The 21,719-nt window shown below is 40.5% G+C and overlaps 3 protein-coding genes and 1 long non-coding RNA gene across 8 annotated transcripts; 3 read left to right on the plus strand and 1 right to left on the minus strand.

Moving 5' to 3' along the window:
- The first annotated feature begins 219 nt into the window (after window positions 1-219).
- On the plus strand, window positions 220-9,590 carry tmc8 (transmembrane channel-like 8). Of its 2 annotated transcripts, XM_065953165.1 has the most exons (16): window positions 220-521; window positions 1,121-1,343; window positions 2,047-2,195; window positions 2,305-2,439; window positions 2,521-2,573; window positions 3,453-3,592; window positions 3,690-3,837; window positions 5,239-5,403; window positions 5,497-5,648; window positions 5,757-5,829; window positions 5,959-6,068; window positions 6,224-6,410; window positions 7,679-7,836; window positions 7,988-8,131; window positions 8,366-8,444; window positions 8,646-9,590. In XM_065953165.1, the coding sequence occupies exons 1-16, from the start codon at window positions 479-481 to the stop codon at window positions 8,766-8,768; spliced, it is 2,082 nt and encodes a 693-aa protein (XP_065809237.1). In that variant the 5' UTR covers window positions 220-478; the 3' UTR covers window positions 8,769-9,590. The 2 variants fall into 2 exon arrangements, with proteins under 2 accessions (XP_065809237.1, XP_065809242.1); XM_065953170.1 differs by lacking the exon at window positions 2,305-2,439.
- On the minus strand, window positions 9,156-19,904 carry LOC136178608 (uncharacterized). The gene is made up of 2 exons (XR_010665989.1): window positions 19,818-19,904; window positions 9,156-13,502 (listed from the first exon to the last, which is right to left on the minus strand). It is a non-coding gene; the product is annotated as an uncharacterized lncRNA (long non-coding RNA).
- On the plus strand, window positions 9,693-14,529 carry LOC136178605 (Fc receptor-like protein 5). 4 transcript variants are annotated; one of them, XM_065953178.1, is made up of 10 exons: window positions 9,693-9,797; window positions 9,892-9,918; window positions 10,136-10,417; window positions 10,539-10,835; window positions 11,602-11,874; window positions 11,980-12,309; window positions 13,108-13,218; window positions 13,299-13,323; window positions 13,408-13,492; window positions 14,179-14,452. In XM_065953178.1, exons 1-10 carry the CDS (start codon window positions 9,713-9,715, stop codon window positions 14,197-14,199), a joined length of 1,536 nt encoding a protein of 511 aa, XP_065809250.1. In that variant the 5' UTR covers window positions 9,693-9,712; the 3' UTR covers window positions 14,200-14,452. The 4 variants fall into 4 exon arrangements, with proteins under 4 accessions (XP_065809250.1, XP_065809248.1, XP_065809261.1 ...); XM_065953176.1 differs by having other exon boundaries at window positions 13,108-13,323; window positions 14,179-14,529; XM_065953189.1 differs by lacking the exon at window positions 13,108-13,218 and having other exon boundaries at window positions 14,179-14,464.
- On the plus strand, window positions 14,552-21,690 carry si:dkey-93h22.7 (Fc receptor-like protein 5). The gene is made up of 12 exons (XM_020656776.3): window positions 14,552-14,706; window positions 14,804-14,830; window positions 14,954-15,080; window positions 15,151-15,326; window positions 15,958-16,144; window positions 16,950-17,056; window positions 17,136-17,408; window positions 17,488-17,895; window positions 17,982-18,009; window positions 19,876-19,924; window positions 19,995-20,060; window positions 21,570-21,690. Exons 1-12 carry the CDS (start codon window positions 14,676-14,678, stop codon window positions 21,651-21,653), a joined length of 1,563 nt encoding a protein of 520 aa, XP_020512432.3. The 5' UTR covers window positions 14,552-14,675; the 3' UTR covers window positions 21,654-21,690.
- The last annotated feature ends 29 nt before the right edge of the window (window positions 21,691-21,719 follow it).

A 21,719-nucleotide genomic window follows, 5' to 3' on the forward strand; every position in this document is an offset into this window, starting at 1 on the left:
ACTAATCAAATAACACTAAAAAGCACATATGTCTGCATTGTATTATTCACATTGAGGTAGAGATAGACTTTTTGTCAGTGCAGTGCATGAGTAAGCATTTGTTGTTATGTTGTGAAAGTATATGAGCTATTTTCAGCTGCTAATGCGACGCCTTTTTCTGCATCCTGTCATGTGATTTCCTGGGAGCTCTCAAGTTCTGCTACACAAACTGTCAGTCAATAATTAGAATGATTTTCCACTTGCCAAAAAGTGAGCTGTACCATCAGGAGTTGAAGAACAACACAGACTCATCTATGAGCCTCTCTGGGGTCTCGGCCTAAGTGTTCATGTGAATGCAAAGGAGGCTGTTGCGATGCAGATTGCGGAAGTAACTGCCTTGTAGAGCTCTAAGGTGCAGCATTGGTTGGGATGTTTGTTGACTTGAAGCAAGAAGATTGATGTTTGAACATTTTTTCAAGAGGAAGTGCATGAAAACAAGATGGAGGAGCACAATTCTGTCAGCTTCTTGAGATGCCTGTCAGGTAACGATAACACAACTATTGGCTGTGCATTTTTCCTCTGAATGTGAGATGATATTTTGCTTGTTCAACACTGCATTTGCACTTAAAACATGTGGATGTTTTTTTTATGCTGGGTAAAGCCTTAACAGTACATAAAATATACTGTGTATTGGATAAAGTTTTTTTCAAAAAGTAAAAATAAGACATACTGTATTACTGTACTTCATGTATTTATTTATGAACAGAATATGACGTTTTTTTCACTTACATGAATCCTCCACACAGAAAAGCAAAGTGTAGCAACACTGCTATATGTCAACACGTTAGTCCTACTCAGGTCTAATTCATACAAATGCATCAGGAGGGGTTCAACTTTTTTGTTATTATTTACTCTAAGACTCATTAAGGAAATATCAAATCATGAAATCAAATGAAATATCAGATAAAAATACCAAAAATGTGAAACTTTCAGTGCATGTTAGTCAAGCAAAACAATACACTATTAAGATGTGACCTTTGTCCTTTTACCCTATTTCTGTCATTATAAACAGCTTGTCTGTAAACATGCTCTTTTGTGAATATTCATATATCAGAATTAAATTGTGTCTTCCTCACCACAGAGGAGAGCTCTCAGTCGTCTGACTCCTATGAGTACTATCAGACTGAGATATTTGATCAGCTGCCCAGCGTCCAGGCCCTCCGACCGGTCCAGGCCTACCAGGGTGGCCCAGAGCTGGGGAAGAGGGTCAGCCATGGCCAGCTGTCCCCGGGACCCAGAGACAAAACATCTACACAGCCGCTCAGGAACCTCGTCCTGTGTATTCAGGGGAAAAGAAATGCCAGGTGGGAAACACACACATTAAAATCTACCCCCTACCTTCTTTTGCATTAAACTTTATGATAATGATATTTAGTGGTCCAAGTGACCTTTGGCAAGACACTAATTCCAAATAACTCTCTGTGGCATAGCTAGTGGCGCGTGAATGGGTATGATGAGCTGATACTGATGGGCCCTTAGCATCCTCTGTCATCAGTGTTTGAATGTGCTGTGTCTCATTTTGGGGGGTCAGCATCCTTTGAAGGACCCAGACTCGGCGCCCTGCATTATCCGCTCAGGCTGAACTAAGACGACCTGGTCTAAAGAGAATTCCCCTTGCCCTTACTATTTTGTTTGTGCCACCCCTGTCTCCTAGCAACCTCAACAGCTGCACTAGCTAATGTCTTGTAACTTAACCTATTTTTTCAAAGATCATTTAAAGTTTTATCATTATCATATCGTTGGCGCACAATGAATCTGGGATATGTTGAAACTTAGTTTCCAACCCAAGTCCCTAGCAGCTCCATATGAAGGAGCCTTTGAAATGGGACAGCCTTAGACATGCTGCTGTGGCATAATTGGTCTTCATATGCACCCTCCGAAGGATGCATCCTTAAACTGGAACTTTGCCGTAATGAAAGCACTTAGAGAAGAAAATGAATCAAAGCCAGTCCTGATGACATCACTAAGACATCATTTATGATTCATTACCCAATATCCTCTGATTAGGGACAGAAGGAATATGCAAAGAAGCAAAATTAGTTGCTGGGAGTCATGGAGGCGGAGTCAGAACATCGCCACTAAGAGGGTATGGGCACAGATGGGAGGAGCTCTATCAGGCTTGTTACCATGGCAGCACACTCTTCACACCATCGAAGGTAAGAAAAGCCTGATGTATACGAAGTAGAGTTGTGTTATTACCTTTATCCTTTAAACATGATCAGAAGAATTGACATGCCTGTTTTATTTGTCACTGTTGTGTTTCAGGCAGGTTTGGATTCGGCGTGAAGTCTTACTTTGTGTTCCTCAGATATCTGATTTACCTGAACCTCCTTCACTGCGCTCTTATCTCAGGCTTCATTCTGGGGCCTACAGCATTTTATGGCAGGGGCAACAGCAGTAGTGAGTCAGCTGTAATAACAGATTTCACTAAATTCACAACGATTCAGTGTCAACTTAGTGTTTTTCTCTGTGATTTAACAGAACCTCTGAGGTTTGGAGAGGATGACTCTGTTCTGGATTTCTTCCTTGGATCGGTGAGGGTTTGTTTAACTGTTTGTATGCTTACTTCTTTTTCTGTTGTCACTTTGTTTTAAATGGAATTTTTCACACAAAGAGTACAAATACAGCACAAATAAGTGTCACAGCCATAATGAATGGGGAAGAATCAAAATTAAACAAAAAAGAAAATCAACCAAATACAACACAGCAAAATGAGAAATAAAAAAGAAGAAAATAAAAAACACCCGATCAGAGTAGTGTGCGTATACAAAGAAATACCATGTCTCGAGTTATGCAGCTCGGTCTAATGTTCCACATAAGAAATAAAAGGTTGTCAAACTGCATGAAACTTCCCACAAAGCTCATCTTGTCTCGTTTATATCGACAAAATGCATGACCTCACAAATCCACCTGCCAAAAAAGAGGGGCTTTCCCTCTTCCAATTCAATGAGACACCTTGTAAGAAGGGCTTAGTTGGCCTAGCTGCTTAACTGTGCTTTTGTCAGAATAAGATCCTTGGACACAACGCTAAAAAGACCAATAAAAGGGCATAGTTCAACGGTTCAACCTGCAATCACTGAGTATGCATTAAATATGGAAGATCAGAATATTGTTATTCTCGTACAAGATGAAAATGTGTGATAGAGGCTGGCAGGCTTTCATTGGTAACAGATAGGACTAACTCCCAGGGAAAAACATTGAAAGCTTAACCTTAGACATATAACACCGTCTTATATTGAATAAGGCCATGCCTTGCACAAATGGATGATGAGGCGATGCTTTAAAGTCTGACCGCTGATTATCATTTGTTTCCAAATCCCAGTTTTTCTTGACAATTGAGAGTGACTCTTGATGGTATGTATTTTTAATTTGTACGTTTTATGTGATCTAATTTCTCTCCTCTTTCTCTAAAGGGGTACCTGGATCGTTCTCCTGTCTTCTTGGGTTTTTATACTCCCGGTTCCCTGAATAAGCCGTGTCTGAAAACACCTCTGTTGTACTTCGCTGGAATCCTCACCATCCTCTTCCTCAGTCTCATTATGGTGGTCCACAGGTCAGAAAGGATATATCTACAAATAATAAATATTCTAAAATGGTCATCTATAAGAAAGTCGATTAAATCTCCTTATATCAATACACTCCTCTAATAGGACGATAGTTGGCTACAAGCACACCTGGATGCTCGGGAGACGTTACAGCACGAACATGAGCTACAAGATCTTCTGTGGTTGGGACTTCACCATCCAGGACCCCATCGCTGCTACTCTCAAACGCAGCTTCATCAGAAATGATCTCAAGGTGAGTGGAGGCACACATGCATGCATGCAAAAACTTTACCTCTGATTTTTTGGTCACCTTCATCAGTTATGCCTCTGCATTTACCCTTTAAATTTAAATCCCAAGCAAAATTTCTACAGATGCGCACTTCAACAGTTTTATTTGCAGCAAGTCTTTTTTGCTTTTGTTATGACCATTAACAACAGCTAATATACAATTATATCTTCCAACCACTGTGGATGGTTGAGCACAGGGTTTATCTCACTGCTTCTGTTAAAAAAATATCCACACAAACACTTTAGTGTATAGCCTAACAGGAGGGCTTAAAAGGGGAGATTGCTCGTGCCGGGTGAGAAATTCAGTGTGTTCAAGGATGCAGGGGTTTAAATAAACTTGGTGTGTTTCAAAACTTTTTGTAAAACAAGCTAAAAAGCTGTGAAGACAATTGTAATATACAGTATCTTATGCTATTATCTTATTGAAATTATATGCTTTATATATTTCTTACTAAAGGAAAACCTGTTTTTTACTTTGAAGTTCTTCACAGTGTAAAAACAATAAGTCAGAGTTACTTATAATCACTTTAAACCAGTTGTGATAACACAGTATTCTGTGTTAATAAAATTCCAACTTTAAAAAAAAAAAAATTACACAATCAAAATTAAAATCATAAATGAAAAGGACAAATATGGATATATAATGAAGACTACACTCTACAAAGTGGCAACATAGAGCAAGTTACAGTGAAGGTCCCTGGTTCACTTCCTGGTTCAGCCTCGAATAAAAAGCAAATGCAGTGTTGACAAAACAGCAAAATTATAAATTAGTTATGACTAGGAGAGTTTTTTGTTTTAAATAAATGCAAATTCATCTCAACCTTTCATCTCAAATTCAGTCTTAAAATGTTAAAGAAGTGAGATACAAGCATATGTTTTTTTTGTGTGTATACTGCTGTTATGATGCTTTGGTTTATTTCAAGGTCCAATATGTAAGATATCTCCTGATTTAAATCATAAATTGACCTTACTACATCATCAGACTTTAAGGAAACATGCTGTGTTGAAGTGCTGGCTTCCCTGACAACAACGCAGCAGCCAGTATGTCCTCCTTCTAAGTTTAGATTCTGGTCCTGAACGATCTGTTTTTGTTTTGACCAGAGAAGGTAGGTGGTTTTAAGACACTCCCACATGGCCGTTTTGGACGCCCCTCAGTTTGCCAGGCAAAGGGCAAACCAAGAGGTTTGGCAGCAATGGACTGGTTCAGATATAACTCATTCTACCTGACCTAAAAAGCCTCTGCATTTAAATTTCAGGGGGAGACAGTTCTCTTCAATGTTTTGAATTTGGACTCCAGGACCCATTTTAAACGCTAAGTGGGAGGGTTACATGTGGCTCCTTTTATGTGTTTCTTTTTCCTCCTCAGCTGTTCCTGGATGAGCAGCGTTTCTCTCTGCGTGAGGAGCAGAGGACTCTGGGACAGAGAGTGTTTCTGTACCTCCTCCGGTTCATCCTCAACGTGCTCATTCTGTCTCTGCTGGGCGGAGCATTCTGTCTTATCTACTACGCCACAAGGAAATCACAGGAGGAAGTAAGAACATCTGTTATTTTCTATAGTTGAAGACCTTTGTCCTGTTATTGGTGTTTATACAGTTTACATCTGTCACCCTTGACTGTTTTTTAGATTAAGCACAACTGGTTGGTCAGTCTGCTCCTCCAGTACCTTCCTTCCATTACCATCACCTCCATCAACCTGGTGCTTCCTCTCATCTTCCGTAAGATTTCATCTTTTGAAGACTACTCTTTCACAACGCAGGTCAATGCAACGCTTGTGAGGTAAGATGCAAAGTAGAAAAACACACACACACACACACACACACACACACACACACACACACACACACACACACACAGCTCCATGAATTCATTGGTTCTTCTCTTCAGGAGCATCTTCCTGAAACTCACCTCACTGGGGATCTTCTTATTTTTCATCTTCTCTACCAAAGAACCTGAGCAAGTGAGTTAAGAGTGAGATTCTGCAGACTGAGCTTTGGTGAGACAGTGCGATGCATTCTGCTGTCCTGACATTTGGGACTGATGTATGTGGTTTTCAGGCTCTCTTCTCATGTTTTTTGCTTCTCCACAGAATGTTTTTCAGTGCAGACAGAACAAGTTTGGCAGAGAGATGTACAAGCTGTGTATCTTCAACTTCCTCACCACTTTCTGCACCGCCTTCTTCTTGAACTACCCCAGAATGTGGGTTTGTTTGAAAATGATCAGTCTCTTTCTTTATTAGTCATCAGTTTTGGTTTTATATGGAAATATCAATGTTTGAGATTTCAGGGGAAATTGAAACTTGGTCACATTATGTACCAAATACTCACAAGCTCTTTCTTCCCTCTGTCTGACAGGCTGGTGAAGGAGAAGTTGCCCTCGTCCTTGCTGGCCCGGTTGATGGGGAAACAGCGCTTCTTGATCACTTTCAATGTGTTGGATCTGGTGTACATTCAGACGGTGTCCTGGGTGGGAGTCTTTTACTGCCCTCTGCTGCCTCTGATAGGAACTGTGACACTGACGGCCAGCTTCTACATAAAGAAGGTTGTTGGGAACATGATCGTTATACACCATCAGTTGTAAAATAATTAACTCTTCCTCTCCCCTTGAATGTACCAAGATGTCACAGAACAATGACTTAAAGTAATTGTATAATGTTTACCAATTCAGAATTGTTACATCAGACTGATTATAAATCAAGGTTTCGACACACAAAAAAGGTGAGCAAAGAGTTGTGGGATGTGCTGTTCAGTGTGGGAAGGATGCACCGAATGGATCCTTGATTGGCTGGGGACAGAAGGGCGCAATTGTCGGCTGAATTTGACTGAGCCTTCAAAATGGGAAAGCAGTAGACGCACTACAGTGACATAATCGGCCTTCAAATGCGCACTATGGAGGCTTAATTTGGCACATACCCAATAGAGACAAACAACCAGTCACACATGCAAACCTAGGAGCAAATTAGAGTCATCAATTAACCTATCGAGTCCGTCTTTGGTCAGTGGGATGAAGCCAGAGTACCTGGAGAGAACCCATGCAGAGGAAAACATGCAAACTCTACACAGAATTATTATTCAAAATCACAGTAAAAAAAAAATATTGTGTTTCGTTTAAGGAAGTAAAGTGCAACCCAATGTCTAGGGCAGTGTAGCAAGTTGTTGTCGCAAACAGAGGCGCTGCTTGTAAACAGGCAAGGTAGGCAACTGCTTGTGGCCCAGACCGGAAGGGGATGAAAATGTACAAATTTTGCAATGATTGAAGGAAACGTCCCTCAGGGGGCCCCATCTGACAGCACTCACTTTTGATGACCTGGTGAACGCTGGTTGGAGGGCCACCCAATTGGTAATTGCCTAGGGCCCCAACAGACTCTAGAATCGCCACCGGTCGCCAACCACAAAGCAGTTATCTCTGTATTTCAGTTATTCACAATAAAAATGTTTTTTTTTTGTAAATAACTGAGACACAGAGCAGTCAGCCATGCCGTTTGCTACCTCTGTTTACAGTCTTAAAGCTAACAATGTCCTGACATTAAGACTGAGAGTATAGTATTCAGCTTTAAGATATTCAATTATAACTATTATTTATTTTATTCAAACCAGTTATAATCCTGAAATTATCCTCCATTCTGTGTCACAGTTAAAAACCAGAATGATGCTTTTTTTTCTCCATATTCTATATTTTTCTTTCACTCCCTCTTTCTCTCTTTGACCATTCCATGGTTCTGTAGTGAGGTATGGAGAAGTACTAGTGACCACAGTTGTATTCATGGTCTCTCTCTCTCTCTCTCTCTCTCTTTCTGACGCTGTCCACAGTTCACAGTCCTGCAGTGCTGTGTGGCCGAGCAGAGGATGTTTCGTGGTTCCAGCTCCTCCGTTTTATTCCACTTCATGTTGCTGCTCGGTCTCCTCATGGCCGCAGTCACACTGGGACTCAACCTCCACCAGCAAGAACTTACACCTGACAAGAATTTGTACGTCGACTTTAACTGCAATTTTACCATTATTTATTGAAAGCCTACTTACTTACCGTGTCTAACCATACGCATGTGTTAGTGTCATCGAAACTTAATAGCTTTTCTGTAATGCCAGTTTCTCCTATTTGTCCTTCCTGGTCTCCGTCAGGTCTTCCTGTGGTCCATTTGGGAATGATAAGACTGTCCTTACTGTGGCAGGAGATTGTGTGGACAGCCTCCCCAGTCTGGCACAGAGTACTCTCCGCTACCTGGCCTCTGAGGCCTTCGCCCTGCCGCTCATACTCGCTGAGGTGTAAGTATCCAAAGCAGCAGCAGGTTTACTAAAAGGCTAACTCTGTATCAAAGTGTTGTTGTGCTTTTCATTTTGTAAAGCTACTTTTAAACTGTTTCAACCTTTTGGTGCGACGAAAAAGGAGCTGCATGTGTACACGTTGGTGAATAGAAATAATCATTGATGAACATGAGCTGTACTTTCATGTGATTTGTTGGTCTTTGAATGTAACATGAATCAAATGTATTTCCACAGTATAATCTTAACCTCATTCGTGTCACGGAGACAAGCCAATCAGAAGGCCATCGAGAGGCTGAAGGACATGCTGGTTATGGTGAGTCACATGTCGTCAAACATCGTACATACTTACAAATCAGTCGCAGGAAGACGATAAGGAAATACTGCTCGTTGATTTGATTGGTTCCTTTGAATCATTATTACTTTGGTGTATTAGTGTGTTCTGCTCTGCTTGAGAATCTGTATGCAGGTCGTGTGTGTAAATATATGTGTGTGTGTGTGTGTGTTTTCCTCACAGAGCAGCTCAGATAAACGCTTCCTGGTCAAACAGCATGCCACCATACTCAGAGGTAAAAGAAACAACTACAGGGTCCTCTCTGTCGACATCCAAGAGGACCCTCCCTCATCTCCTACAGAGTGAATACAGAGTCCACTCTGTGTGGCCTCTCCATCTTTACATCCAGAGACTTTCATTAGAAATATAAAGGCTTTTTAGTCGGACAGCAGCTGAGTGAAAGACTGCAGGGGCTCGATTAAAAAACGTATTAGGTTGATGAACTCTCACATTTCAGTTACATGACATACAGAGATGAAAAAGGCAATGCTGTGAAATGTTTTAAAGTTCATATTTTTTGTCCAATTTGTCAATTTTCTGTCATATTGAAAAGTTGTGTGTATGTGGGGGAGGGGGGGGGGGGGAGAGTTTAGCCTTGAGTTTGTTAAAGCTTCTGTGGGAACTTGTGGTTTGTGTTGATTTTGTGGACAAAGCAGCACATTTTATGCCTTTAGTGATTTTGAACTGTACATCTTTAATAGTGTTTTTTTTTGTTGTTGTTTTTTACAAAATGTTGCTTCCTGCTTTTTTTAGGCAGTCAAATGTATCATATCAGTGAAAAAAAAAATGAGGGAGAGGCAGCATGATGTTAATCACCTTGGCCGACACCTAACCCTAGCAGAAGTTTCAGGCATTAAAAATAACTCTTCAGAAATAGTCAGTCTTATCTATTATGGTCTTGTTTGCTTTTGAACTTCATGAAGAGGCAACAGTATTAATATCTGCCTGTTTCACAACCAGCTAAAAACTATTTACAGGAGCTTTAAGCTTATTTTAAAGCCAGTGTTTAAACCTTTAAATGTTTATAAGTGAATGCATAATTCATGCAAATGCTTTAATATACTTTCTCTATGTTTTTTTGTTATAAATATCCTGCTCATTAAACATTTGATAGTTTGTGCATTTTAAGCTTGTCTGTGTCCAACATCTCATTGGTCGTCAAAATTAAAACCAAACATGCAGCCTAACATGTTATCTACTTGCAACATGTGTTGACACCCATAGCTTTTAAGCACACACTAAATCCACACATGCAAGCACACGCCAAACCATGTCAAAGAAAAATGCACAGCACTGCTATGAAGAATCTACACTCTTATTTGCTGCCAATATTGGGTGAGTTTGTCATATTTGATTTAAAATGGCAACATGAATGAACCATTCAACATAAAAAAAAGTTCTTATTTTTGTTGTGTTTTGTTTTGTTTAGCTCTGGCGAGTTTGGTCGTCAAGATAAGTAAGTTCTTGTTTGGCTTAGTTCAGTTTGCAGAGATATTTTTTGTTTGTCCTCGCTGATTCAGATCTCTTCTGATATTTTCTAAAAAGAAAGCTGTTTATGTAGGAGCTTGTTATTCTTTGATATGACTGCATTGCATAAATTAATTTCATTTGTGTTTTTTGCTAATTAAAAAAAAAGTTTTCTGGTAAACTCTGTGTTTCATGTCTTTCTTCAGGGGGATCAGCCTCTCTTCATCCAGTGCTGACTGGTCCTGAATTGGCGTATCATGGCTCGAAGGTGACTTTCCAGTGTATAGCATCGGATTCCCTTCCCCCAGTCACCTACGAGCTGTTGAGCGACGGTGGTGTCCTGATCTCCACAGGCATAGATGATCAAGGTGACACTCCTGCATCATTTTCCCTAAAGGTCACTGCAGCGTCAGAGGGGTCATATCACTGTAGGGCGACAGCAGGCGGGAGGACAGGAGTCAGCAAAAGCATCCAGCTGAGTGTAGTCAGTGAGTAAAACTTACTGACACAGCTTTTAAGAGTTTGAACATTTTTTTTATAGGTGAAAACCCTACCATCACATAATCTCTTCCTCTACTCTCCTTTCCTCCATCATTTCCTCACTTACAGCTCCAGCATCAAATACCAGAGTCATTTCTAAACCCTTCCCCCCCGTCGCATACGAGGGGTCATATGTTTTTCTGAGCTGCAACGTCACAAAGGGCTCCCACCTGCACTACACCTGGTTTTTCAACAGGACAGAGTTAACACATTCAGACTCTCCCTTCACACACCTTGCTGGGAACGAGCTAGTGCTGGAGAATGTGACCCTAGAGCATGCTGGGAACTATTACTGCATGGCATGGTCCCAAGTACATGACAAGAAGAGGTTTTCCAGCAGTTCAGAGGTGCTGCTGACGGTCAAAGGTACGAGTCTGAATAGAAAAATCTGTCTCAGATATACAGCAGAGGATTAGGGAGAATGGGTTACTTTTCAAATCTGAATTCTGACTAATATGCTAATTCCTTCTAGTTATCCCGTGAATCTTAGAAGAGAAGAAGAGAGGATGACTGAGTAGGACGTAAAGTGTACATCCTTGCACATATTATTCACAACAAATGTTATCGTGTGACATCGTTGTCTCGTGTTTAGCAGCTTTTCCGGTTGCAGAAACTCATCTAACCCGAGTTCTGTCTCTGGTTTGCATACAAACAAATGAATTAATCCATCGTACCACAGAGTTGCCTCTTTCCTTTATGATATTAAGAGTTGATCAAAACACGTTTATAAGTTTGGAACCTGGGGCGCCTGTAGCCTAGTGGTTAGTGAGCCCAAAAATAAACCTTTAAAAACAATTTAATAAGTTTAGAACATCACAAACATACCTCAACTAGTCTACGTGTTTTAAATTTGAACTAATATACAGTGTCTATGAGATCCTGACAAGCTCTTTATAAACAACATTTATTATTAAATATTGTTGCTTTAAACTCAGAAATTTAAAAAGAGTCAGATCTGTGAAAATAAAAATTCAGCGGCCCTAATTCTCTTCTGTACAAACAAGAATATTCATCAATGTCAACATACTTTTGGACACACACTGCTGGTTTACAAACTCATGCTAAGCTGTTGGGTGATTTTTTTTCAGCATTCTCTTTTTCCATTCCTTTCCCTTCTTTATTCCTCCACCAGTCTACGTTTCAAAACCAAGGATCTCTTTCTCCATCTTCAAGGAGGGAGACAGTTACCGTGGCAACGTGACCTGCTGGTCAACAAGAGGGAGTCGTCCGGTGAACTTCACTCTTCTACTAGATGACAGGGAGGAAGGGTCTGTGACAGCAACTGAGTCTCTTTTTGCCTGGTTCCCTGTCGCGCTGGTACCGGGGATGGACATGGGCGTGGCTCGTTGTCAGGTGAAAACTGATGTGCAGGAGCTGATGAGTGAGCCTGTGACTCTGGAAGTGGGTATGAGATACACAGATGCATGAAAACATATACACATACATGTGTCTGATAGTGATCCTTACTTTTAGCTTTGCTTTCTATTCATCTTCATCTCCTCCTTTCCAGTCCCAGTCGGAGGTGAAGTCAGAGTGGAAGTTGAATATCTCTACAGATTTGACTCTCAGCTGGCCACCGCAGCAACACTGAACTGTGAAATCAGCAGAGGAACTTTTCCTCACATCTCCTGGCTCTTCAACGACACTGTCCTTCTCTCACATGAGGGCACTCAGACTCAACCTATCTTGTCTCACTATGTCCTAGCCAGCAAGAGTCAAACTCTTATTCTGGCCAAGCTTGGCCCAGAGGAGTCTGGGTATTATCGCTGCAGGGTGAGGAACAGCTACGATGACTCCGGGCCCTGGGTGGAGAGTGCCGCTGTCCTGGTTCGAGTCTCAGGTGAAAAATTCAAGACTAGGTGTGGAGTAAGAGTGTGCCAAACAGAAGAAGTTTAACTTTTTTTGATATATTCGTATTGGATATTTGGCTACTGTTGGCAGTAGCGCACTCTAGTATAAGGAGAGGGTAATATCTAGTCTCTGTCTACAATCTACCTTCCAGCAACAGCTCACTAAACAACATATTGTATTAAGTTTGTTGCAATCTGTGTGATACCAAAGTGGAAAATGTTGTCTTTGAACAGAGTATTGTGTCCACATTGTGTCTTGGCCAGGTTCAGCGGTGTACTAGACTCTTGTTGATGCATTGAGGCAGGCCAGCAGGGGCCTGTCCAGACTTTTTTCACTGGGGTGACCCAGTTGGTGCACTGACTTATAAAGAGGGTGGCATGATGTATGTGAGCACTGACACAGATTCATTTTATTATTTACCCTTTCTATCACCACTTATCATATCTACTTTTAACTGTTTAACTTGCAAACGTACATTTATTGGCAATGCTTTCCTACCAAAACATTACTAGTAAGTTCATTGTAAGTCCGACAGTGTGAAGGGCTATATCAATAAATATGTGACACAAGTAGTCTTTTTGCTACTTGTTTACTCGTCAAAATGGGCCTCTTTAAATTTCCTTTAGTGTTGAATCACTTCGCTCTTAACATCATCATACTTTTTACTTTTTAAAAGACAGGACCTGTAACTCCACACACTCTACACTGAGTCAAATATTCTGTGTCTACATGGCGTACTTGCTGGCTCTACATAATAAAATATATCGCTGTTTCTTCTCCTCCAAAGAGGTTTTCATGACCCCCCTGGAGGTCATTACCGTGGCGTTCTGCTGCTTTCTTCTACTGACGCTGATCGTGGGAGCAGGCTTTACTTACAAAACCTTTAACAACGAGCAAGGTGTGTGCCTGTGTGTGAGAGAGAAATCTATTAACTACATTTATACGTTGAATGCTCATGTCGCCACATTTCTTTCACAGCTCAGGCCCGTATTTCTTCATCACAGTGAGTTATGACTTTATCGAGCTTTAGTACGTTTTTTGTCCTGTAACCAAAGTGATGCTGCTCAACAGTGTTTGTACCTTTCAGTGCTGGTCCTGATGTGCCCACAATGTCTGCACCCACATCCCAGTCAGGAGTCAGACAGGATGACAGCCATGATGTTCAGAATCAGGTATACTGTCCTGAAAACACATACTCGTCACTGCAAGCCGTCACGATCACATTAATCTATTAAATATTTCACATTTACCTGTAACACTGTACTTGACAGGCCTATTAGTCTCATATAATGTCTTTAAAAGGAGCTGATGTGAGCTGAAACTCCTGTGACGATCTTTCGGTTTGTGTTGACAAAGCAGTACGGTTATCTCTTTGTTGATCTTGTCCTGTACATGTGGTGTTTTCTGAAAAATTCCCTACTGCTGTCTTTTGACAGCGAAATGAATCACTCACTGTGATCTTTGCAGGGCGAAAACGTAAACAAGGGCTGTTTTGCAGCATGCTGTTAATCTCCCTATCTGTCCCCCAACCCAGGGACCGCGCCAACACACATTAAAAATATCTTTATAGAAATAATCAATCTTCTTCCTGATCTTCTTTTGAAGCTCATATAGAGTTGAGAAGATAATCCTCACAGGAGTTTTGATGTGCAGGGTGTTTAACAGGGTCTGTATTTTCCTAATGGTTTACGGACAGTTTCCAAGAAAGAACTACATAGTATGATGCTACAATGGGGCTAGTTTTAGAGGATGTTAAATAAGAATATGTTTTACAATGACAGGGTTCTTTAAATTAAAATCTATTGATCATGTCTGTGTGATAAAAGAAATCATGACTGTTCTCTGTCTCTGTTTACAGGCCACAGAGGTCACAGTTTGACTCAGAAGGAGCTGCACTTCATCATTCACATGTATCACCTCGTTCTAAAATGTGTTAATTTAACATCTGCAGATAGGTGGAAGTAGCTCTGCAGAATGATGCGTCTAATGTAACTTTCATGTGTTCATCATGTTGCTTAGAAGAAACAGGTGAAACATTTAATCAAAGAGTGAGTGATAGATTCTTGGAAAATGTACAGCCATGGTTTTTTTTTTCAAATAAAAACTCAAACTAAAAATATGCTTTATTTTTTTCTTTATCAAACCAATGAAAAATTGACTTGTAATGTTACAGAGAGGGAGTGTGTGATATTGAGGTATACTTTGTCACTATCAGCTACTTGCACATGTGTCTTAAGTGTGTGTGTCTATCTCTCGCCACCAACAGCGCTTCAAACCTCCGTCACATCAAAACGTCTTTAACACACACCGAAGTGTAACTATCTTTACTTTAGGTACACATGTTTTTCTTCAAGGATGTTTGCTTCTGTCCTTCTGATCACACTGGGTAAGCTGATACACAAGACATGATACACACTGTGGCACAATTTATATTTTGTTATTTGAAACTTCTGATTATGTTTGATGTCTTCCCCTCGCCACAGGGCTGTGCTACTGTAGCCAGGAGAACAGTAAGTCAGTTGCAGTGTTTGAGAGTGTGTTACTGCGTGTATTATTAATTAATATAACCCATTTTGTAGTTAATTAGTCTGTCTGTTGTGTTTTTGATTTGTCTGGTTTCCTTTTATTTATAGTTCAGTCATTTTTGGGGCGTCCACAACTGTTTAGCCCACCCGAGGCTCTGCTGAGAAGTGTGGTAGATATTGAATGTAAACTTAACACCTATCCCAAAAATGAATCCATCCTGCTGCAGTTATATAAGTGAGTATTTGTTCACTATAATCCAACCCTTACATCTAACGATATAGTAATCTATATGAACCATTTCCAGGGAGGGGAACCGTGAGAGGCTTTTGGCTGAATACACCGCTCTGGCAGGGGAGACTGCGACCTTTCCCATATTCATCAGACAGTACCATGAGGGAAACCTGGAGTGTGTGGCCAAAGCCCAGAACAACTCCAAGATTGAGCCCACGGTCAGCTACACACGCCACCTGAGAGTTGTTGGTGAGTCTCATATGTACATGGCTTTTTTTATCTGACTCTTAAACTATATCTATCATGTTCTATTGGAACAAAACTCAATGAGTGGTTTGCAAAGTTTGGCTGCAACCGACATGACATCAGTGGGATCATCTACCTTTGCTACAGCCTCATAGCAGCTGTTTGAGGCAATACTTGGGAAAAAAAAAGATTTTATTGTTAGCTCAAGATGCTAACATGAAACAATAGACTGTATAAAGAATGGAGAATAATAATCATAACGTTATTTATAGCACTTTTCAAAAACAAGTTACAGAGTTCTTATAATTAAAGCTAGCCAAAGAGAGATATATATATATATATAAAAATTTATTATTGGTGTTAATGGGACCTCTGAGGCTTTTATAGCCGGCCTCAAGTGGACACTCAAGAAATTGCATTTTTCTGCACACTTTTAACAACATTTGAGGAGTTTGCGACTTTAACCAAACACAAACATGCTAACAATAAGAATTACAGCATGCTGGCATACTTAATAATTTAAGTATTCATTTATAAGAAAAGGAGCATGGTGAGAATGTCTGCAATAAAAATAAATCATGAACTTCATGATGAGAAGAGCTGAACTCAGTCTGTTTCTGTTTCTGTCCTGTAGTACCGGTGAAAGGCGCACAGGTTTTTGTCGATTCTGGTCACATGGAGTTCTTTGAGGGGAAGATTTTGGAGCTACATTGTAAACTTATTGCAGGAAATCACGTTTCCTACACCTGGCTGCTGAACGGTCAGCCTGTCTCTCAGTCGCCCCATCACAGAGCTGAAGGAGAAAAACTCCTGATCACCAGGTGAGACTGCTTCATTGCTGCTTGTAGTTTGCTATTTGGAAGCTGTTTAAATATTTATCAGTTTATTGGTAGCAAAGCTGAACTGCAGGTAGTAAAGTGTATTTCTTTTTTAGATTTATTTGTGGGCCTCTTGTGCCTTTATGCAAGTGACAGGAGGGTGGATACAGTTAGAAATCAAGGAGAGAGTGAGAGTGTGGAATGACATGCGACAAAGGATTTGAACCAGAGTGACCCGCCTTGAGGATTATAAGCTCTGTACACAGAGCACACTAATTTACCACAAGGCCACTAGCGCCCCAGGTAGTAAAGAAATTTAAACAGAATGAAACTCTGGATTCAGCTAAACGTCAGCTATAAGTCAGTTGTGAATTTTTCAAATTAAAAGCTAACAATTGACACTCAAACTACATTTTCAGATGTAGCTTTAAATATGTACGTAGACAGGAAAGATCTTTTGAGCCAGTGTGCATCATGCATCTCCAAAGTTATTATTAGGAGGTTTGGTGAATGAGGTTTGGCCAAGTCATGGACATAGTCTCGGTGACACCCCCCATTGGTTTCTAAAGTCATGTTATGAAGCCCAATGATGGCGGTTGCCATATTGGAAATGCTCTCTTCACCAACCTTTAGATCAGTCCATCTACAGCAAAGATGTGGAGCAGAGGAACTACTACAAGCCTGCTTGACAATCAGATCAGCAACAACCCTAATAGTGCATAACTCTTAGCCTTAATATATTCAAAACAGATGAGTTAAAAGAAGGCACATGAAATTTTACTGACATAATTATCCATATCACTTTCAGAACAACCTCTCAAGACAGCGGGTCGTACATGTGTGTGGCCACCAACACCTTCAATGGCACAGATGTCTTCACCTCCAACAGCTCTGAAGTCCTGATTACAGTGAAAGGTTGTCAATAAACTCTGAGACTGCATTCTTCTCAGATTTGAGCGTTTTCTTAATAACACTCTGCATCATCCTTCCACAGAAATGGTGTCCCACCCCGACATCTCCTTCAGCGTGTTAAAGGAGGATTCCCACAACTATTCTGCTGTGGTAACCTGTCAGTCAACAAAAGGGACTCTGCCTGTCACCTTTTCACTTTATAACAGGACTGAACTGGTTGCTAATACAACCGTTGGCGAAAGAAATGCAGAATTTAAGGTCCCCTTGGTCTTGGGCCAACATTTGGGATGGCTTCAGTGCCAGGCTAACAATGGAGACGAGATTGCATTCAGTAAACGGATTCCTCTGGAAGTTGGTACGTGAATTAAAAAAATAAATAGTTTGTGGTAAAAATGACTTTTTCAATGTCCATGATGTCTTTTGTGATCCAACAGTCCCTGTTGGAGGGCCTGTGACGATGCACTACGACACTGACGTTGGAGAAAACTACGCTGTGATCGGCCTGAGGCTCTACTGCAAGGCTGTAAAGGGAACCCATCCTCTGTACCAATGGTTCCTCAATAAAACCCTCCTACATGACCGAGGAAGCTTTTACTATGTGGTGCACCAGCCTCCAGAGCAGTCCGTTCTTCTGCTCTCTGTGGGGACGAGCAGCGCTGGGACGTACCACTGTGAGGTGTCTGACAGCTTTGATAACGCCACCGCCATTAGCAGCACGAGGAGGTATCTGGTTAAAGAAGTTCTGAATCGTCTCCCCTTCCTGGGTGTGGCCGTTGTCTTTGGAAGTTTTACATTTCTGGTTCTCCTGGTCTCTGTTTGTTGTTGGGTTGGAGTAGTGTTCAGTGAGTTTGCATCATGTCCAGTTTTTATCTGCTGTCACTGCCTCCTCACTGCCACTTTAACTTTGAGTTTTTTCTTTTTCTTTCAGGGCGAAGGCAGTTTGGTGAGAAGTCTATGTGAGTCTGTTCTTGGTTAATGTCTGATGCTTTTTGAATAATGACCCGTTTCCTATGAAGCTGCTACTTCCTTTTGTCAGTTGGACTTACTTGATACTTAGTCAGCATTTTTTCTCTTATTGTGCAAGAACAACATGCTGAATGCTAATCCACTATCTGCAATTAAAAGGAGTAATAGCCGTTATTCCAATACAGCAGCTTTAATTCAAAATTTATAAACAGCAACCTTTCAAAATGGTGCACGACATGTTGAAAATGGAAAAAAAATGTTTTGTTTGAGGTCCAAATAACCAAGTTGAAGATCTTGATTGTCATTTTATGACAGGTCACAATGAGATTTAGATCACTCAACCTTGTTGGTGCATTGAAGTGAATAGACACATGACACTTGCGTACAATATCAAAAACATTTGCACATTAAAAAAAACAAAAAAAAACATCCACATCACACCTAGTACATAAATGAATACAAAGTGCCAGAGTTATATTGCAGTAGTAGTAATAAATACATGTTGTAGTAAAAGTGTTGGGGTAATTGGAGGCCTTGATCGAGATTATTTTGGATACAATGACAAAAACAGAAAGTTGATCATTTTGGGAGTATTCTTTGCCATCTTAAGACAACTGACAGTTACTGTGAGATAGACCCACAATGTGAAATGACAGAAGACGTCAAAGCGTCTGAAAACAAGCTCCTTAATGCTGTGTAATAAAAATCCTACATTAAGTAAGAATGGTAAAACTTCCACTTTCAAAATGTCAGAGACATGTCTCCTTAGTTTCACAAAGTGAACAGAGTGCAGTTAAAAGGAAAAAGTGATGCAACACAGTGGTTAAACATGACCCTTTCCCGACTTTTTGGAAACATGTTGAAAGCAACAAATCGAACTGGGCTGGGTTTCAACATTTGACATGCTGTAGTTGTACTATTTTCAATGAAATGGGGTTTTCAATGTTTTGAAAATCTTTACATTGTGTTTTTATTTCAAGGTGACATATTATGTTTGACATCAAAAGGGGAAGTAAACCCTTCCCAAGGTGGGTGACACCCCCACAGCTAGGTGTTTGTTCTGCTCTCTGAGTCTGCCTTCTCACCATAAACAATTGAGCATGATGCGAGAAAGCCCGAACCACCCAAGCTCTCCTGAGGGGCGTGGTCGAACACAGGTCACTAGCATTTAAAGCTACAGACACAGAAACAGCCTGTTCTGAGCACGGCTGACATAGAGGTGTTTATAGGCATGATCAAATATGATTATATATGATTTTTAACAAGAAACTTCACATGTTTTGGGGAGCTCTGAGACTTCTTTAAACTGGTTGAAAAGGAGATTAATATGTGACATTACATTTTACACAAAATCCGAACTTTTAGGAATTGGCTTTGTATAAATTCTTTGTTCAAATTCAAAGGAAGAATTTAAATAAGTTGAAAGAAACTCTTGCGTTTCAGCTACTTTACAAATTGAGGTCTGTGCTCTCAGTGAACAACATTAGACGATCAAAATATGATTCAGTGGACTCCTTCTCTCAGACTGGATCCAAAGAAAGTACCGGAGCACTTAAGGCAAATTTATTTAGGTGCAAAAGACTAATGTTTCAAGGCATTGCGGCATTTCAGAGTCAAACCTTTTATATGTTCAGTACAGTAAAAATGTTTCAACCATCCTTTTAAAACTGATCATAACTTTAGTGCACTTAGACTGCATGTTCATCCTCAGGTTGTTAAAGATACATTATCATACACAACACATGACCTCAGTGTTCTCAGTGAAAGATATGTAACATTTTATGATATGGCACTTTACCTCACTTTGAAGAAACTGACTGTCTCAAGACCTTTTTACTGACATTTCCTCCTCTCAGGGCGAGCTTGGAGATGGTGAGAATGAAACCTGCATATGAAGGAGAGCTGGTCAGTTAATATCTTGCTTTCTCAAACTTTCCAAAGCTGTGACAAAAAGCTCAAGTTTCTCTTCTTACAGGATCTGTCAGATTACGATGAGGATGTTGATTTGATGAGGACAGCCAGAGGAGAAGAATTTGATCAGGTGAGATCAAACAGATCAATCAATCAGTCCACAGTCAAACTCTGATGCCTCTGTTCTCTCCAGTGTTTGAGAGGAATAAACATCATGTAATTGATCTATCAGAAACATGTTGCTTGCTTGCTGGTAGTGTGACAAACTTTTAAATTACAATGTGATTCAAGTAGTTGAACTACTAAAGCTGTGAAAACACTGTACAACTGAAAAATGTAAGCTAACGTTGTAGCCTACGACTGCATACTTTACAACGCAAGACCAAAGCTCGCGGGTTTCGTGCTCACACTCCTTGGTCAAGTTTTGTCAGGTCAGAGCATTGACATTTGTCAGTAAATTTTCCTCTGAAAACTCCGACATACAGAGGCTGAAGGTGGATCAATGTGTTTCAGATTAATGTATTTTTGTGTTAAAATACAAACATTGCCAGAAACGCTCTCGCTTTCTCACACGCACACACAAGAGCTCACTAGCAAGTTTAATCATAACAAATGTTCCCCTGCATCTGGATGTCTGCAGCTATATTTCCAGCAAACGATTCTCTTGTGCATAACTTACTTGATAGGAGGGGGAGACTAATCGAACAGGCTGTTGCTATGGTGTTTCAGATACTGTCTGACAGTTTGTGCAGGCATAATCAGGGAAAAAAGGCCTGAAGTTGGGGAATCAGCTCGTGGCTATGCGCTCACTGTGCAAGTGCAGTCCTGTCCTACGGTACCACCAAAATTTCAAACATGCCAGAGGTTCATCCATAGGAGCAGCTGATCTGGCCCTGATCGCCGTCATGCACATTGTGTACACCGCACAACGAAAGATGTGCGATCCGACTGAAATTTTACAAGACTTCAGTGTCAGTCTAGCGACATAAAAATCAGGTACATTTGCATAAAGTAGTGTACACCTGGCTTAAAAGACATGCGGAAAAGGTCAGCAAACACACGCACGTCACATATTAAGGTGCATCAAACAAAGACTTGCAACACTATGACTCCCAAAGATACATTTATTTATTTATTTGCTATGCGCATTAAGGAACACAATGTTTCGAGCCCGTATGGATTCATGCCCCTTGGGGCTTCCGTATTTATCCCATGATTTAGGAGGCATCTTGGTCAATGTAATGTTAGACCTGTGAATTTTCACATGGCATGTCAGGTGTCCTCTGGGGTTGTATGTAGAGGTGTGCCCATTTCACTTGTTCATGTCTGATGAAGGGCGAGGACCTGAAACGTGACAGGTTGTAATTTTTCCATTAAATTAAATTAAATTGGAGCAGCTTCTGGTGTGCGGACAATTTTTTCTACTTCTAGACCTGTTAATTTTGTAATTTTACTTTGACGTGACTAATTGTCTTATATTGTGCAGTGAAACTATATTGCATCTCCATTGGCAGTTAATCACCATTGTTTCAAAAACTTTACAATCTACTTGAATGCATCTTCTTTCAGTGTGAAGTTACTGGTAGATTGCAAAACAATGCTTTCAAATGTACTTCCTCATTACTGTTTCTCATCTCAGGGTGCTGAAGTCTCAGTACATGAATGGCCCCAAAATGTGAGAGTGAAGAAGACTTTGGAGGATGAAGCAGTGGAGGAGTCCTGAGGGTTCAAACTTTAAATAAACATCTCGTGATACTCTGCGCTTCACGTCCTGTCTTTATAAATGGGA

This window comes from Labrus bergylta, chromosome 1, assembly GCF_963930695.1.
Source record: "Labrus bergylta chromosome 1, fLabBer1.1, whole genome shotgun sequence".
In the NCBI taxonomy this organism is placed as follows: domain Eukaryota; kingdom Metazoa; phylum Chordata; class Actinopteri; order Labriformes; family Labridae; genus Labrus; species Labrus bergylta.

Bases quoted from the DNA above. Each gene is read 5' to 3' on its own strand.
- tmc8 (XM_065953165.1), top strand. From the start codon at position 479: ATGGAGGAGCACAATTCTGTCAGCTTCTTGAGATGCCTGTCAG. The intron at 1,344-2,046 runs GTGGGAAACACA...TCCTCTGATTAG, and splicing joins CAGGGGAAAAGAAATGCCAG to GGACAGAAGGAATATGCAAA. The intron at 6,411-7,678 runs GTTGTTGGGAAC...CGCTGTCCACAG, and splicing joins CCAGCTTCTACATAAAGAAG to TTCACAGTCCTGCAGTGCTG.
- LOC136178605 (XM_065953176.1), top strand. From the start codon at position 9,713: ATGCAAGCACACGCCAAACCATGTCAAAGAAAAATGCACAGCACTGCT. The intron at 9,798-9,891 runs GTGAGTTTGTCA...TGTTTTGTTTAG, and splicing joins TTATTTGCTGCCAATATTGG to CTCTGGCGAGTTTGGTCGTC. The intron at 9,919-10,135 runs GTAAGTTCTTGT...GTCTTTCTTCAG, and splicing joins GAGTTTGGTCGTCAAGATAA to GGGGATCAGCCTCTCTTCAT.
- si:dkey-93h22.7 (XM_020656776.3), top strand. From the start codon at position 14,676: ATGTTTGCTTCTGTCCTTCTGATCACACTGG. The intron at 14,707-14,803 runs GTAAGCTGATAC...CCCTCGCCACAG, and splicing joins TGTCCTTCTGATCACACTGG to GGCTGTGCTACTGTAGCCAG. The intron at 19,925-19,994 runs GTCAGTTAATAT...CTCTTCTTACAG, and splicing joins CTGCATATGAAGGAGAGCTG to GATCTGTCAGATTACGATGA.